The sequence below is a fragment of the Bufo gargarizans genome, chromosome 1 (genome assembly GCF_014858855.1).
Source record: "Bufo gargarizans isolate SCDJY-AF-19 chromosome 1, ASM1485885v1, whole genome shotgun sequence".
Lineage (NCBI taxonomy): Eukaryota > Metazoa > Chordata > Amphibia > Anura > Bufonidae > Bufo > Bufo gargarizans.
The window spans coordinates 5296867-5313736 of NC_058080.1; the positions used below are offsets into that span (position 1 = coordinate 5296867).

The 16870-nt window shown below is 40.8% G+C and overlaps 1 protein-coding gene across 1 annotated transcript in view; it reads left to right on the forward strand.

The window, feature by feature from the left end:
- Window positions 1-16870, forward strand: part of SLIT2 (slit guidance ligand 2) — a 284983-nt gene that overhangs the window by 190360 nt on the left and 77753 nt on the right. Inside the window, exon 6 of the mRNA XM_044294220.1 lies at window positions 12646-12717. Coding sequence (XP_044150155.1) covers window positions 12646-12717 — 72 coding nt within the window. The remainder of the gene's footprint in view (window positions 1-12645; window positions 12718-16870) is intronic.

Below are 16870 nucleotides of genomic sequence, written 5' to 3' on the forward strand. Positions count from 1 at the left end.
GCATCACTGATGCAAACACCTAATTTGTCATTTTTGGGCTGCAGATAGTGTTGTCTAAACACCGATCTGCGGCCCAGAGATATTGAATCTGTATGGAGAGGAATGATCACTCTAGAGATCCCTCAAAACAAATGCGGACGTCTGAATGGAGCCTTACAGGGGGGTGATCAATGACAAGCGGGTGATCACCCATATACACTCCCTGATCACCCCCTGTCATTGATCACCCCCCTGTCATTGATCACCCCCCTGTAAGGCTCCATTCAGACGTCCGCATGTGTTTTGCGGATCCGATCCATGGATCCGTAAAAATCATACGGACGTCTGAATGGAGCCTTACAGGGGGGTGATCACCCATATACACTCCCTGATCACCCCCTGTCATTGATAACCCCCCTGTAAGGCTCCATTCAGACGTCCGCATGTGTTTTGCGGATCCGATCCATGTATCCATGGATCCGTAAAAATCATACGGACGTCTGAATGGAGCCTTACAGGGGGGGTGATCAATGACAGGGGGGTGATCACCCTGATCACCTCCTGTCATTGATCACCCCCCTGTAAGGCTCCATTCAGACGTCCGCATGTGTTTTGCGGATCCGATCCATGTATCCGTAAAAATCATACGGTCGTCTGAATGGAGCCTTACAGGGGGGGTGATCAATGACAGGGGGCCCTGTCATTGATCACCCCCCTGTAAGGCTCCATTCAGACGTCCGCATGTGTTTTGCGGATCCGATCCATGGATCCGTAAAAATCATACGGACGTCTGAATGGAGCCTTACCAGGGGGGTGATCAATGACAGGGGGTGATCAGGGAATGTATATGGGTGATCACCCCCCTGTCATTGATCACCCCCTGTAAGGCTCCATTCAGACATTTTTTTGGCCCAAGTTAGCGGAAATATATATATATTTTGTTTGTTTTTTCTTACAAAGTCTCATATTCCACTAACTTGTGTCAAAAAATAAAATCTCACATGAACTCACCATACCCCTCACGAAATCCAAATGCATAAACATTTTTAGACATTTATATTCCAGACTTCTTCTCACGCTTTAGGGCCCCTAAAAAGCCAGGGCAGTATAAATACCCCACATGTGACCCCATTTCGGAAAGAAGACACCCCAAGGTATTCCGTGAGGGGCATATTGAGTCCATGAAATATAGAAATTTTTGTCCTAAGTTAGCGGAAAGTTAGACTTTGTGAGAAAAAAACAAAAAAAATCAATTTCCGCTAACTTTTGCAAAAAAAATATTTTTTCTATGAACTCGCCATGCCCCTCATTGAATACCTTGGGGTGTCTTCTTTCCAAAATGGGGTCACATGTGGGGTATTTATACTGCCCTGGCTTTTTAGGGGCCCAAAAGTGTGAGAAGAAGTCTGGGATCCAAATGTCTAAAAATGCCCTCCTAAAAGGAATTTGGGCCGCTTTGCGCATCTAGGCTGCAAAAAAGTGTCACACATCTGGTATCGCCGTACTCAGGAGAAGTTGGGGAATGTGTTTTGGGGTGTCATTTTACATATACCCATGCTGGGTGAGAAAAATATCTTGGTCAAATGCCAACTGTGTATAAAAAAATTGGAAAAGTTGTCTTTTGCCAAGATATTTCTCTTACCCAGCATGGGTATATGTAAAATGACACCCCAAAACACATTCCCCAACTTCTCCTGAGTACGGCGATACCAGATGTGTGACACTTTTTGCAGCCAAGGTGGGCAAAGGGACCCACATTCCAAAGTGCACCTTTCGGATTTCGCAGGCCATTTTTTACACATTTTGATTGCAAAGTACTTCTCACACATTTGGGCCCCTAAATTGCCAGGGCAGTATAACTACCCCACAAGTGACCCCATTTTGGAAAGAAGACACCCCAAGGTATTCCGTGAGGGGCACGGCGAGTTCCTAGAATTTTTTATTTTTTGTCGCAAGTTAGTGGAATATGAGACTTTGTAAGAAAAAATTTTTTTTTTTATAAAATCATCATTTTCCGCTAACTTGTGACAAAAAATAAAAAGTTCTATGAACTCACTATGCCCATCAGCGAATACCTTGGGGTGTCTACTTTCCGAAATGGGGTCATTTGTGGGGTTTTTATACTGTTTGGGCATTGTAGAACCTCAGGAATCATGACAGGTGCTCAGAAAGTCAGAGCTGCTTCAAAAAGCGGAAATTCACATTTTTGTACCATAGTGTGTAAACGCTATAACTTTTACCCAAACCATTTTTTTTTTTTGCCCAAACATTTTTTTTTTTATCAAAGACATGTAGAACAATAAATTTGGTGAAAAATTTATATATGGATGTCGTTTTTTTTGCAAAATTTTACAGCTGAAAGTGAAAAATTTCATTTTTTTGCAAAAAAATCGTTACATTTTGATTAATAACAAAAAAAGTTAAAATGTCAGCAGCAATAAAATACCACCAAATGAAAGCTCTATTAGTGAGAAGAAAAGGAGGTAAAATTCATTTGGGTGGTAAGTTGCATGACCGAGCGATAAACGGTGAAAGTAGTGTAGTGCCGAAGTGTAAAAAGTGGCCTGGTCATGAAGGGGGTTTTAGCTAGCGGGGCTGAAGTGGTTAAAACACCGGTCTTAATAATTGTGCCCCATTGTTTTCTGGAAAAAAAATGGTGCCATATCCCGCTGGATGCCATATAACAGAAGTGATGCTTTTAGAGGAGAATGCCTACAGAATACTGCGCCATAGAAAGGCACCATATGGCGGTACATAAAGTGCTTGCAGATTCTGACTATAGTGCCGCACTGAGCCCATTTACCTATGTTCAGTCTTCACTGTGTGTACGAGGTCTAAACTAGTGATCATATTGCCACCCAGCTTTCCCAGAAACAGATGCATACGGATTTTTCTCTCTTTTAGGATAAATGTTCTTTAGCAGCATGGAGATTACTACCCCCCTTAGATGATAGGTTTCCTAATCTGCCTTTGCCCTTGCATTGAGGTCCATGTCCTTTTCTAACTTGTTAATAGTTGCCGAGATAAAACCTAACTGAAAATGGGCGATGAGAAGAGACGATCTCAGATCAGCCGTGCTAAACGCCGCTAAGTGCTTCATACTCCACTGGCATCTTGTAAAAACCAAGCGAGATGATTGTCCTCAATGATTTCTCCTCTGCAGGATGATTTACAAGATGCTGTGTCAGCAGTGATTTATCTATTGACAGCTAAGGATAATAAGAGACGGCCATACTCGCCGCTCGCCCTTCTTCAAATTAACCTACAGACTGCATTAGGCAAATTTGATGGCATGAAAGGATTTTGCCAATTTGTCTGGAAGCAATTCCTCTTTGGTGCTGTACTAAGAGGAGCATTTCATGCCACCGAGCAATTGAAACGACTTTGATAGATAGTGTGGGAGGTGAAAGTATTGTACTGTACATCTATATTATCACTCCAATAAAAAGCCAATTCCCTTAATTGCTGGCCAGAATTAATCTGCAGAGAGGGAGAAAGAACTGCTGCCGCCAGGGAGAGTGTCCTCAGTGCTCTTGTGTCGTCTTCACTCCGCGCGCGCCTTATAATTTACAATTATGTCCATTCAGTACTTATTCTCTGCCGCAGTATATATGATCACAGAGGAATATCTATGTATCGCTCTCTCTCTATTTCCCTATCTATCTAATTATCTATCTATCTCTCTAGCTAATTATCTATCTATCTATCTATCTCAGATCTATCTATTTATCTCATATCTATCTATTTATCTATCTATTTATCTATCTGTGGTGCAGTATATATGATCACAGAAGAATATCTATTAGTGTTGATCGAGCACCAAAGTGTTCGGGTGCTCTGGCCGAACACATTGGGATGCTTGGGTGCTCTACTGAGCACCCGAGCACAATGGAAGTCAATGGGAGAACCCGAGCATTAAACCAGGCACCCCCTGCTCTGAAAAGGTCAGAAATTGATGGAAACACCACCGAAATGATTCTGGAACAGCATAGGGAGGATGTCTGGATGCATCTTGGACTCCCAGGTCGCTGCTGGGAACAATGTTGTCCGAGTAGTACACCACTTTTACAGACTGACAATAATACGCACAAAACTGAAGATTAAATCGATTTTAGGGGAAAAATTGTTAGGAAACATTCTTTCCTGTATATTTACTTGTATAGAAAGTGCAAGTGCTGCCAAAAATTACAAGGAACCGGCACTCCAATAAACCCTTTATTACACATAAAGGAGGGCATCATACACACCCTTGAAAAATTATTATTAATATCTTGCTGGTGATCTTCAAAAACATTAGGAGCTAGGGACTCTAAAATATTATGATCGAGGGCCTGCTGCTGGAATGACCATCTAAAACATTATGGGTGAGTATCTGCTGCAGAGCTGACTCTCTAAAACATTAGGGGCGAGTACCTGCTGCTGATCTTAGCATCGAAAAAATTATGGGCATAGGCTTGCTGGTGAGCTGACCCTGTAAAAAATTATGGTTGAGGGCCTGCTGGTGAGCTGACCCCCAAAAACATTATATGCGAGGGCCTGCTGGTGAGCTGACCCTCTAAAAGATTGTAGGTGAGGGCCTGCAGGTGAGCTGACCCTCTACAACATTAGGAGCGAGGGCAGACTAATAAGCATGTTGATATAAAGGAAGAGGAGGAGGACAAGAAAAATAAGATTGAACCATATACCCTTTTTTGTGGTGAAAAGGGTACATGGGAATACAGTGTATTCAGTACATTATAAAAAACACATTTAAAGTGCCTTTATGTTACGGCCAGCCAATCACTGTAATGCCAGTAACCAACATGGCTACGGCATTACAGTGAAGGACAGTACTTACAGTACCTGCACGTTTATTGGCTGCCTAGCAGCAAACAAACGTGCGGGGTCCAGGAGGAGACTCGAGCATTGCGCTCGAACACATGCAGTATTTGGCCGAATACCACCATGTGCCGAGCATGCTCGATCAACACTAATATCTATCTATCGATTTAATTATCTATATAATTATTTATCTATCTGTCTGTCTCGGTCTGTCTATTATCTGTCTATTCTATCTCTCGTCAGATCTCTATTATCTGTTATTTATCTATCTCATCTATCTAGCCAACTGTATCTATCAAACTATCTTAATGTCTATCTCTCTCACATCTATCTATCTACCTGTCTGTCTGTCTATCTCTCTATTCATCTATCTACTTATCTATGTGTTTGACATTTAGTAGACATTTCTATAATCATAGACATGTATCATTCAGCTGGAGTGACTGTGATAAATTTGGCCCATCTTTAGCCTAAGTTTACGCTGTCTGCTTTTTAGACAAGATTTGTAAATCTGCCCCAATTATTATTATGACAATGGGTCATTACTGATGGCATCATTTGACCAATCATTAGGTTTCTGGGCTCTGGCCATCTGATAAAATGGTTTCCTCGCTAACTAGATTTTAGGAAAAATCTGATTAATGCTGGCTGAGATGGGGATGATCTGATTTTACTGCTGCCAAAGCTGCTTCCCCCTTCTCTAATGTCAGGATGGTGCTGATTCAGACCTAGAGCCACACAGCTGAGCCGGACTGGTTTCTATGAATATTCAGCCCGGCAACTACTACATGTGTGATTATCATGTAGAGTACCCCTGCCAACCGTCCCTTACCAGGGATGTTCATTAGCTCAAGGCTGAATTGGCATTAAACTGTGGACAGAAAGGAGGCAAAGTGGTGAAGTTCTGTTTTCTGTCTCTTAGGGCTCATGAACACAAACATATTTTTTTCCGTTTCCGTTCCGTTTTTTTACAGGTCTGTGTGGAACCTTTCATTTCAATGGTTCAGTAAAAAAAAAAATGAAATGACTCCATGGGTATTCCGTTTCCATATTTCCGCATGTCCGTTCCACAAAAAAAAAAGACATTTCCTATCATATTCTTGTTGGTTTTGCGGACAAGAACAAGCATTGTTACAATGGATCCGCAAAAAAAAGAATGGCTGTAACACGTACGTCATTCGCACGTCATACATTTTTTTTGCGGATCTGTGTTTTGTGGACAGCAAAATACATATGGTAGTGTGCATTAGCCCTTATCGTAATAGTAATCAGATTTGCAAAAATTATTTTAAGCGGTTGTCTTATCTCCAACATTGATGGCATAGGATATATCATCAACGTCAGATAGGTGCGAGTCCCACATCAGGGAACCAGAATGGGCCCCCCGAGAGCTACATTCACACAACAAAATCACCATCTCCTTCACTTTGGGGGCTCCGTTCTGGAGATATCTGACTATGATGGCATATTCTGGGCCAACCTCTTTAAGGACAACTAATGACCAATCACAAGGCCCAATGTGTCGCAGTAATGTTCCAAAGCAGGGATGCCCAACCTGTGGCCCTCCAGCTGTTGCAAAACTACAACTCCCAGCATCCCCGTACAACCTACAGCTATCAGTCTACAGAAGGGCATGATGGGAGTCATAGTTCCACAACAGCTGGAGGGCCGCAGGTTGAGCATCCATGTTCTAAAGTATACTGAAACAAAATGTCTGCTATAATATATCCCGCTCATGTGATTCCAATAGCGCAAGGTTGTAATTAAGAAGAATTTGCAAGGAAACCACCATATAAATGTTTTATTAATTCTGCGTTAAATGCCAAACATATAAAAAATAACAGTTTCAATAAAAACACCACCTGCTGTGTTGGGGTGGTCTTCTCCATTTTATGCTCCACTTCCAGGATGTTCTGATGCTGCAGGTCTCCTGAGATCCTACAACATTAAACTATTAAGCGCAGTTACAGTCACCAACTTGGATAGGAAACGTATTAAAGCCACAATTTGGTTTCTTACAGCATTTATAGCATTTTTTTTTCACATTCTGAGCAATGAAGAAGCCAGGAAACATTATACATGTAGAGCAGCTGTGCAGTGCATTATACCTTCAGTGGTAAACAAAAATGTCCATAGTATGGGAACCGGCATAAGAATTAAAGGGCCCCTCCACCCATCAGCATCCATGTATTATGTACAGTTACTGGCCAGGGCTGAGTTAAAGGGGTGTTCCAGTTTTGCAATTTTCATCAATTGACAGTAAACACAAGGTATCACTTACTAATAGTTATAGTTTATCTGTAATGCCCCGTTTTTCTACACTCCACTGCGGTCACGTGACATTTTAATCTGTGTTTGTTCTCTATGTCATCACATCTACATCAGAGGCGTTGCAAGGCGGTGGTCATTCTCCTGAAATCGTCCTGTAGCTGTGATGTCAGCAATGATGCTGTGTCTTAGGGGGGTTTTCCAGCAGGGCTTCAAGCAGGCTTGGATCCTTGACGTTCGAGCTGGAGGGAGAAGTAGAGGCAGAAGCCTGATGCTACACTCCCTGTGAGTCTTGTGCTGGGATGTAATCACAGTGGACAGGTCACAGATCGCAATTACTCTGGAATTGTACAGTGCCTTTTATTAGGAAGACACACACCAGCAACATGCAGATACTTAAAGTGTAACTGTCATATTTTTTTTATTTGCTAGTTTATTACAGCTAGGCATGTATACCTGAGTTAGTCTGTCAATGATTGCCACAAGATCTGTAATTACCTATAATAACAGCTTTCATTCATGTCTCCTGTCCCTTTCCACTTTTTCCTTTAAAAGACTGTTGCTATGGCCTGTCTGTCTTCCCTTTAATATAAACAGAAGACGGAGGGGCGGTCCCTTCACACTGCATGCCTGCATTAGGCTTCAGAGTGAGGAGGCGTGTCTCTCAGTAATCCAATCTGATTGGCTGACAGGGAGCTGCTGTCTACAGCAAGTGTGTATAGAAAGTGAGGGAAAGCAGTTTTGGCCTCAATGAACTGGCAGAGGAGCCAGTTATCCATGAACAAATAAGGCATGCTGGGAGATTTCAACTCTGCAGAAAACATGGTGCAACTGGCTCATGACAAATTCAAATGGGTTTTTGCAGGGGTGCACCTGGCCTTTCTGCGGCAGTTGAGCAAACAATCATCTGGTGCAGGGGCGGACACAGACAGCAGAAGGCCCCTGTGCAATGTACCTGCCCCCCCCCCCCCCCCAAAACCACACATACAGATAGAAACATATACATGCAAATAAAAAACATCTTGTTAATATTGGTCAATAAGTTTACAATATGAATATATTTTTTTCATACTAGGCCACACCTCTAACACACCTAGTCCCCTTAATGCCCCCACATAGTAATTATTCCCCCTTTTACCTGCACATAATAGTAATTAGGGATGAGTGAATCGACTTCTGATGTTTTATCCAAAGTCGATTCACATAAAATTTAGTTTAAATACTGTACGCAGTGAGCGTTCCGCACAGTATTAGAAAGTATTGGCTCCGATGAGCCGAAGATATTACTTTGCAAAGTCTCACAATACTTCAGGTAATAACTTTGTAAATTAATTTCTACTGTAAAAAAACTTTTTCCGAACTCGGGTTCAGTTCCAAGGTACAGTAGCTATGCCAGATATGTTACCCTTTCCAGTAGCTATGCCCAGATATGTGCTCCCTCACAGTAGTAATACCAAATATGTGCCCCTTCACAGTAGTTATGCCCAGATATTTGCCTCCTCACAGTAGTTAAGCCCAGATATGTGCCCCTTTACAGTAGTTATATCTAGATATGTGCCCTCTTCACAGTAGTTATGCGCAGATATGTGCCCCCTTCACAGTAGTTATGTCCAGATATGTGCCCCCTCACAGGTCCAGATATGTGCCCCCTTCACAGTAGTTATGTCCAGATATGTGCCCCCTCACAGGTCCAGATATTGTCCCCCCCTTCACAGTAGTTATGTCCAGATATGTGCCCCCTCACAGGTCCAGATATTGTCCCCCCTTCACAGTAGCAGTGTGATGTCTGACATTACATTGTGCTGCTGCTGTGGAGCCAGGGACATATTTAGATTCTATGCTGTCCTAGGCACTCTAGTGCCGGCTTTATTCCCCCACTGAAATCCATATTTTTTAGATAGCTGTCAGTAAAATGCTCCCTAGGCCTTCAGCTATCCCTCAGGACTCCCTCATACACTTGCACAATTAAATGGCTGACCTGAAACATGCGCTTGGCAGCTAAAGGCATCTGTGTTGGTCCCAGGTTCTTATGTGTCCGCATTGCTGAAAAAAATGATGTTTTATTATATGCAAACAGGGGCGTTACCATTACTCCTAGAGGCTCCGCTCTCTCTGTAACTGTCGCGCCCTAAGCACTTTGACATGGCCCGTTGTGATGACATTTTCACTGCCAGGGAGTGGCAGATGCGAAGAAAACGGAGCTTCTATGTGTAACGGCAACGCCCCCATTGCTCCTACAGGATCATTTGCATACATTCAAACATCATTTTTCTCAGCAATGCGGGCACATATGAACATAGGACCAACACAGATGCCTTCAGCTGCCAAGCGCACCTGTAACAGGTCAGCCAGTGTCATAGGTACAAATCTGCCGACAGATGTCCTTTAAAGCGGTTGTCTGGGTTCAGATCTGACCCCGGACACATCCCCTTCTCCCCCCCACCCAGCCCCTCTGACATTTTATGCTCCGATGCTCTCCCCTGGCATTGGCTGTTTTGTTTACATTTTTACACTGCTAGGAGGAGACTTTAGCCTAGCAGTGTTCCACGTCACCGGCACTGATGCATGGTTTTACAGGCTAGGGCAGTCCTCTCCCACCAGTCTTCTATATAATACAGTCCCATGTAAATAACCTCTCTTCCTTACAGTCTTCTATAACATACCGACCCATGTAAATAACTTAAATCCCCTCCTTCAGCCCCTTTAACATATAGTCCCATGTAAATAACATCACCCCTCAGCATCCAATCTTCTATAATATCCAGTCCCATGTAAATAAGCCTACTTAAAACATAACTTTTAATTAAAATGTTTAAGATAAAACCCACTAATGGGATTTATCTTAAACGTTTTAATTAAAAGTTATGTTTTAAGTAGATTTACTTTGCAGTGATAGAAATACACCTACTACATTATATTTAATTACAGTGAATTTTTCCGATGTAAATAACTTAAATCCTCTCCTCCAGCCCCTCTAACACATAGCCCCATGTAAATAACATGACTTCTTACCCTCCAGTCCTCTATAATATCCAGTCCCATGTAAATACCACCAGTCATCTCCCCCCAATCTTCTATAATATACAGTCCCATGTAAATATAACCCCTCCCCTCCCTTCAAACATACAGTCCCAGTTAAAAAAAAATCCTCCCACTGAGCAGGGAGGAGGTATGATGAGGAGAACAACATCTCCCAGCATTTCTCTCACATTTATTCCATGGCATCACAGGTCTCCACTGCTGCACTGGTCACATGACTGTGACCTCATAACAGGTCTTACCACCACTTCCACTGTTGGTAAGATCAAATGACTATGATGTCATCGCAGGTCCTTCAGCTATTAAGTGTAGGCAAAACCGGCAGCAGATTCACGCTAAGTCCTAATCAGGCCCCCCACCCCCTGCAAAATGCCCCCCCCCCCCCTCCGAACTCTACCCCAAGATGATCCTGTTGGCAGAGGAAGGGAGTGAAGAAAATTATAAAATAAATAAAGAAAACACCTTTACTGGCACTGGGATGGGCCCCCTCCCTCTTTGGGCCCCTGGGAAGCTGAACTAGCTGCACAGGCAGTATGTCCGCCCCTGATCTGGTTAACGAATTGTTTTGCAAATACTGCCATACAATATACATACATATTTTAGTCTATACTAATTATTTTGTTACAAAGCTCATTTTTTGTAAGCGGGTGCAATGACAGGGAACGTCGATTGCACTGCCCCCATCATTGAACCCCTCAGATACCGCCTTCATCACTGATCGTGGCATCTCAGATCAATATTAAAGCATTTTAGAGGTTGCTCATAAAAAATAAATAAAATCATACTTAGCTCATTTATTTGAGCTCGAAGAGGCCACTGCGGCCATCTTGCTTGAAGATCCAGAGCGAAATCTTGCACGGCACGTGATGATGACATCACATGGGCCAGTGTGGTGATGTCATACATCACCGCTGACGAGATTTTGAGAAGGATCTTCAAGCAAGATGGCTGCAGTGGCCTCTTCGAGCTCTAATAAATGAGCTAAGTATGATTTTATTTATTTTTTATGAGCAACCTCTAAAATGCTTTAATATTGATCTGAGATGCCACGATCAGTGATGAAGGCGGTATCTGAGGGGTTCAATGATGGGGGCAGTGCAATCGACGTTCCCTGTCATTGCACCTGCTTACAAAAAATGGAGGTAAGTATGATTTTTTTCTTTTTTCAGCCATTTCAGGGAAAATCGATTCATTGCCACATGGAAATTCGGCTTTGCAGGGGAATCAAATTTTCCTTGAAATTCGGATCGAAGTCCACTTCGTGAATTTCGATTTGCTCAACACTAATCGTTTTGTAAAAAAAATGAGGTCGGAGTGGGTTACAGTAAAAACCCATCATTGCTCACTTCACCAATCCCCTGCCGCTGAGTTTGGCCACTGCTCTGGTCTGCACTCCTCTCTACTTCCTAGTCTGAGCTCAAGATGCTGGAAATGGCTTGAACCGCTGCTCTGCCAATCAATGGCCACAGAGCTGACCGCTTCAGCCAGTAATTGGCTAAACAGGAAGTAAAACCCATTTCCAGTGCGGGGAACCTGAGACCAGGAAGTGGAGAGATGCAGGGACTGGAGCAGCCGCTGAACAGCAATGGCATCAGTCAGGTGAGTAATGGAGGATTTGTTACTTTAACTCACTCCGACCCCATTTTTGATCAAAATAATGACCCTAGAATACTACTTTAAGTTTCATGATTACTGACTGATATCATGCATCTGCATACACATATAAGAAGGTAATAGTCTTTCTAGCACCCTGTATTGTAACCTGATTCACAAAAACACAGAGATATGACTTAGCCTGAAGTTAATCAACTCTTCCTATCCGCTTTCACCTGATTGCATCTCCATATTATTGCATCTGATCGATGACGTCAGCGGATAACTGCGACAAACTCTACAGTATTGTTATTTCCCAAGACACTGAGTCACTGGAGGATATTCTGTAGAGATGGATTATGAAATAGATTAAAGAGACCTCATTCTACCCTGGAGAGGTCTATTCATATTGTGACCTTAAATGTATCATGGCTTCCTACATTGGATATTGCACTAAAAATACTCCCCGACAGCTGGACTGAACTTGTCCCTGACAAAGGAAACAGCGCAGGGGCTTAAAGCAAAGAGGCCATATTAAACAAGAATAGCATCTTCCCCTTTCTTGCCAAAGATAGTAAAATTAACATGCAGCTGGCTCCTCTGATAAATGGATTCGGTTAGGTCACTGAGGGGATGCATGTGACACTAAGTGATTTACAGTCCCTTTACCTTAATGAAATTGTTTCAGCGAGATGACGCTGAGAGCTTCTAATGGATGGCTTTACTTGAAGTAATGAAATTGCATTCCTTTGGCATTTAATATAAGGTGCAGTTATTATTTACTAGAGCTTTTCCAGAGCTACTGTTGCTATCCCGAGCAGCCGCAGCAGCAGAAGGGCATCAGCTCTGTGCATGGTGAAGAGCTGCTAAGCTAGGGAGGCCTAGCTCTGTACATCATATGCCGTTGCTTGAGTCTTAAGTCGATCCCTCTTCATCTCTTCACAGACAACTGGATTTTAACCAGATCAGCTGCATCGAAGATGGAGCCTTCAGAGCCCTGCGCGACCTGGAAGTGCTGTGAGTACATCTTATATCTTGGGATCAGTAGAAGAAGCAGCGTCTGTGTATGAGCTTGTCTGTATGTGCTGTACTACAGTGTCTGGGAAGTCAATCCCTGCTCGGTATCATCGCATTGTTACCTTGTATCTATTTCTATATCATGTTTTGCTTTGATATTGTAAATATTTTGTTTAATAGGCAAATAGGTTTCATGGCATAACATTCAAATGTCTACACAAAAAAATGAGTGAAAAAGGAACAAAAATAAATAGAGAGAAGGAAAAAAACGCAAAAAAAACCAACAAAAAATAACATAAAACATGTCTCTTGATTGCTTCCATATCTATAATTGTACCACTTCTCCTAAAGATAAATCATTTAACAGGTTACTCTGTCTCCTCTGACGCTTATATAGCACCAACATAGTTTGTGACTGCTTTAAATACCGTATAGTGTCATCAGTCACTGTCCCCAGTGGAGCTCACAATCTGAGTTCCCAATCATTACGTCTTTGCAGTGTGGGAGGAAACCCACGTGAATACAGGGAGGACATAAAAACTGCATACAGATGTTGTCATAGGTTGGATGGAAACCTAGGACCACTGTGCTGCAAGGCACCTGCTAACCACTGAGCCATCCTGTCCAATTACTCTAGTATTAAATATAACTCCATCCAACTTACTGACTTTTTTAATTTAGAGAAGCATTGCCTATAATTTCTTATATATATATTTGTAAAGTATACATAAAGATAGTACTATATAATAGGCAGTAATATACTGGGTGGGTCATGTATTAAAGGGGTCTTTTGTACAATACGATTGTCTGGATTATTACAGAAATGTGTCACCTCAGACTTATAGGAAAGATCTGTCCAGTCTATGTATATATACTATCATATTGCGTCAGCCTAGCCACGCCTGAAAGATCCGGGGGAGGGAATGCCGCAATGGCGTACATTGCAGATGCCTCATATGCGCCATCTTTTATAATGCAGATTGGTATGCGCTACACTCATAGCATTGATCGCTTACATTTTCCTTTATGTCTATTGTTTCTGTCTATCTCTCTCAGTTTTTGGTACAGTATATCTGTCTGTACAATCTTTTATAGGATTTTAGATCACTATATTCACTATATTAGTAAAAAATGATATGGATATTTTTAACTTTTATATAAAGCGGCAGCGTCGGGACATGTCATAATTCATTCATTTAGAAGGCAACATAGACCTACCCCATGCAGATAAGAGACAGTTATGATTTTTTTTTTTATGCTGTACTTTTTAAGGTATTGCTCATTATAAATCACATACATGTACATGATATACGTCCAGCTGTACATACGGTGTCCTTAAATTTTTGTCATATGTAGAGACATTCTTCTGAATACAGTATGTCCCATGATTAGGACAGATCTGATCCATGCGTGTGTATATATATATATATATAATAAAGAAAATTGGACAGCACTCCAAAACTATAAAAATATGAAAAGTTTATTTACCCATGAGGAACAGTGCAGTGCCAATGATAAAGTTTTCATATTTTTATAGTTTTGGAGTGCTGTTCAATTTTCTTTATTATTTTTTGGGTAATTAGCCTATACACTGGGACATAGCACCCATCCATTTTACTTACAGTTGGTGCTTCCAATTTTTTACACATATATATATATATATATATATATATATACATATATATATATATATATATATATTTATTTGACAGGAATGCAATTTTTTTTTATTAACCTGTAAAATTAATGAAAAGTGGCCCCATATAGTCTGAGAACGTAGTAAATATTATAACTTTTCATGACCAGACACTTCATATATATTGCTGACCAGTTCACAAGGAGAAAGTGAGGCCAAACTCACGTATTCTTCCCTATTTATCTGACCTCTATGATGTGATCACTCTTAGCGTTGGCTTTATGATATCCTAAGTTCATTGGTTTAAGGTAGTGGTTAGCTTGAACCAAGGAAAATTAGTTGACCCAAATATCACATGCCGTGCACCGCCCATTGACTATATAGTAATTCGGCCTAAGGAATGGAAATTTAACTCCACTGCATATAGATCGATCAGTTGGGCAGTCTGTCTATCTATCAATCTGTCTATCTATCATTTCAGAAGAAAGCAACACAGATCCAAATTGGCGGGTGCTATCAATCCAGGACTCAAGGACAATGCCCTGCTAATTATATTAAAAAGAAACTGAGGCAGCACTCCAAATGGTGAAAACATTAGAGTCTTTTTATTCACCCATGCAATGTTTCAGCCCTGCTCAATGGAGTCTTTCTCAATATGGCTTGAGAAAGGCCCCATTGAGCAGAGCTGCAACATTGGGTGAATAAAATGAATCTCCAATGCTTTTTACCACCATGGAATTTGGAATGCTGCCTCTCTTTAAAAAAAAAAGTATCTATCTATCTACAGATGAAACTCAAAAAATTAGAATATCGTGCAAAGTTCATTTATTTCAGTAATGCAAATTAAAAGGTGAAACTAACATATGAGACTCATTACATGCAAAGCGAGATATCTCAAGCCTTTATTTGTTATAATTTGGATGATTATGGCTTATAGCTTATGAAACCCCAAAGTCACAATCTCAGGTCCCCTTTGCTCAGGGGGTACGAACTAATGAGCTGACTAGAGTGTGATACATTGAGCCTAGAATATTGAACCTTTTCACTAAATTAAAATTTTAAGCTGCATTAATGCACTTCCTTTTAATTTGCATTACTGAAATAAATTGACTTTTGCACGATATTCGAATTTTTCGTGTTTCACCTGTATCTATTATCTATCTATCTGTCCCTGTCTGTTTGTCTGTCTGTCTGTGCTGCAGTACACAACCATACACATTAGCGTACAACTGATATAGCGGATACTGGCTAAATAGATGGCAATCGAGAGCAGTGCGTGTTCCATTCACATGCCCACACCAAAGGTCGCTCGCACTTTTATGAATACAATCTTAAAACATATGTAGAATAAAGAAACTTCTGTTTTGAAAGTCCAAATTAAATCTGAAATTTGCTTTTTGCTGCAAGGTAACAGTATCTGCAATAGTAAAGGCTTCAATAATTATTTCATAAACTACGCATACAGGCCTTTTATGTTAAGAAAAATACGTTCCAAGGTTTCGCTAAATTAAACCGGCACAAAGAGGTTTCCAAAGCTCACATAAAACCATCATGAGTTATGACTTATTTCAAGATTTATTTGCAAATTTCATAGTCCTGTATGTTTCATATTGTATCTCAGATTGCCGAAAACCTGGTTTGTTTTACATTGCACATGCAGTCTATCCATGTAAGTCTCTTGAGTAAAATCCCATTATGACCTTACTGAACATTTTTTCTTTGTTTAAATGATGAAAATTACATTATTTAGACAACATTAATTTTGACAATAAAACACAATAATATTAAAAAACATAAAAACTCTCTCTGCAAGATATTGCCTCACAACTGTCCAATCAGGTGTGGAAGAATAAGATGGTTTTCTCACCTTTTACTGACATGTTAGAGTTGCGTTGAACTTCCAAATTTCAGTTTATCTTCTCAGTTTTGAAGGTTCTGGCTAGGGTACTCATATAATGGAAAAGATGCCTACTGGGTGTGCCCAATATGACAACTTGATTTTCTTTCTATTCTTAAATGCACTTCTATAAAAAGGGTAAATGTAAAATTAAAATAAAAATAAAATAAAATTATGTTTTTTTAGATTTGATCAAACTAAAATCTTATTTATAGTGTCCACTAACTCATTGTTGCCTAACTGGGTAGTCATATGTTGTCTGTGAGTCCTCTACATTATATGACTGACTGATATAACCAAACTAACTGCCACTAGGGTCAAAACCATATCAAGGATATTTTTTGTTAATTAGCCTTTATACCACCTGTCATACTAGAACATGGAAGAAGGTTGAGAGAGTTGGGACTAGTGAGGGAATTAAAAAAAAAATTGTTTCAGATCCGATTTTGACTCCATTCAGTTCTACCTGTATCAAATCTCCCTGAAAAGCTGTGCTCAAGATTCTGGTCTTTCTGGTCTCTCTCTCTGTCTCTCTTTCTATTTTTCTCTTTCAAAACACAAGACATTCGAATTCTATAGAATCTGAAGTTTTAAAAAAAAAGTGTCTATACACTCATCAA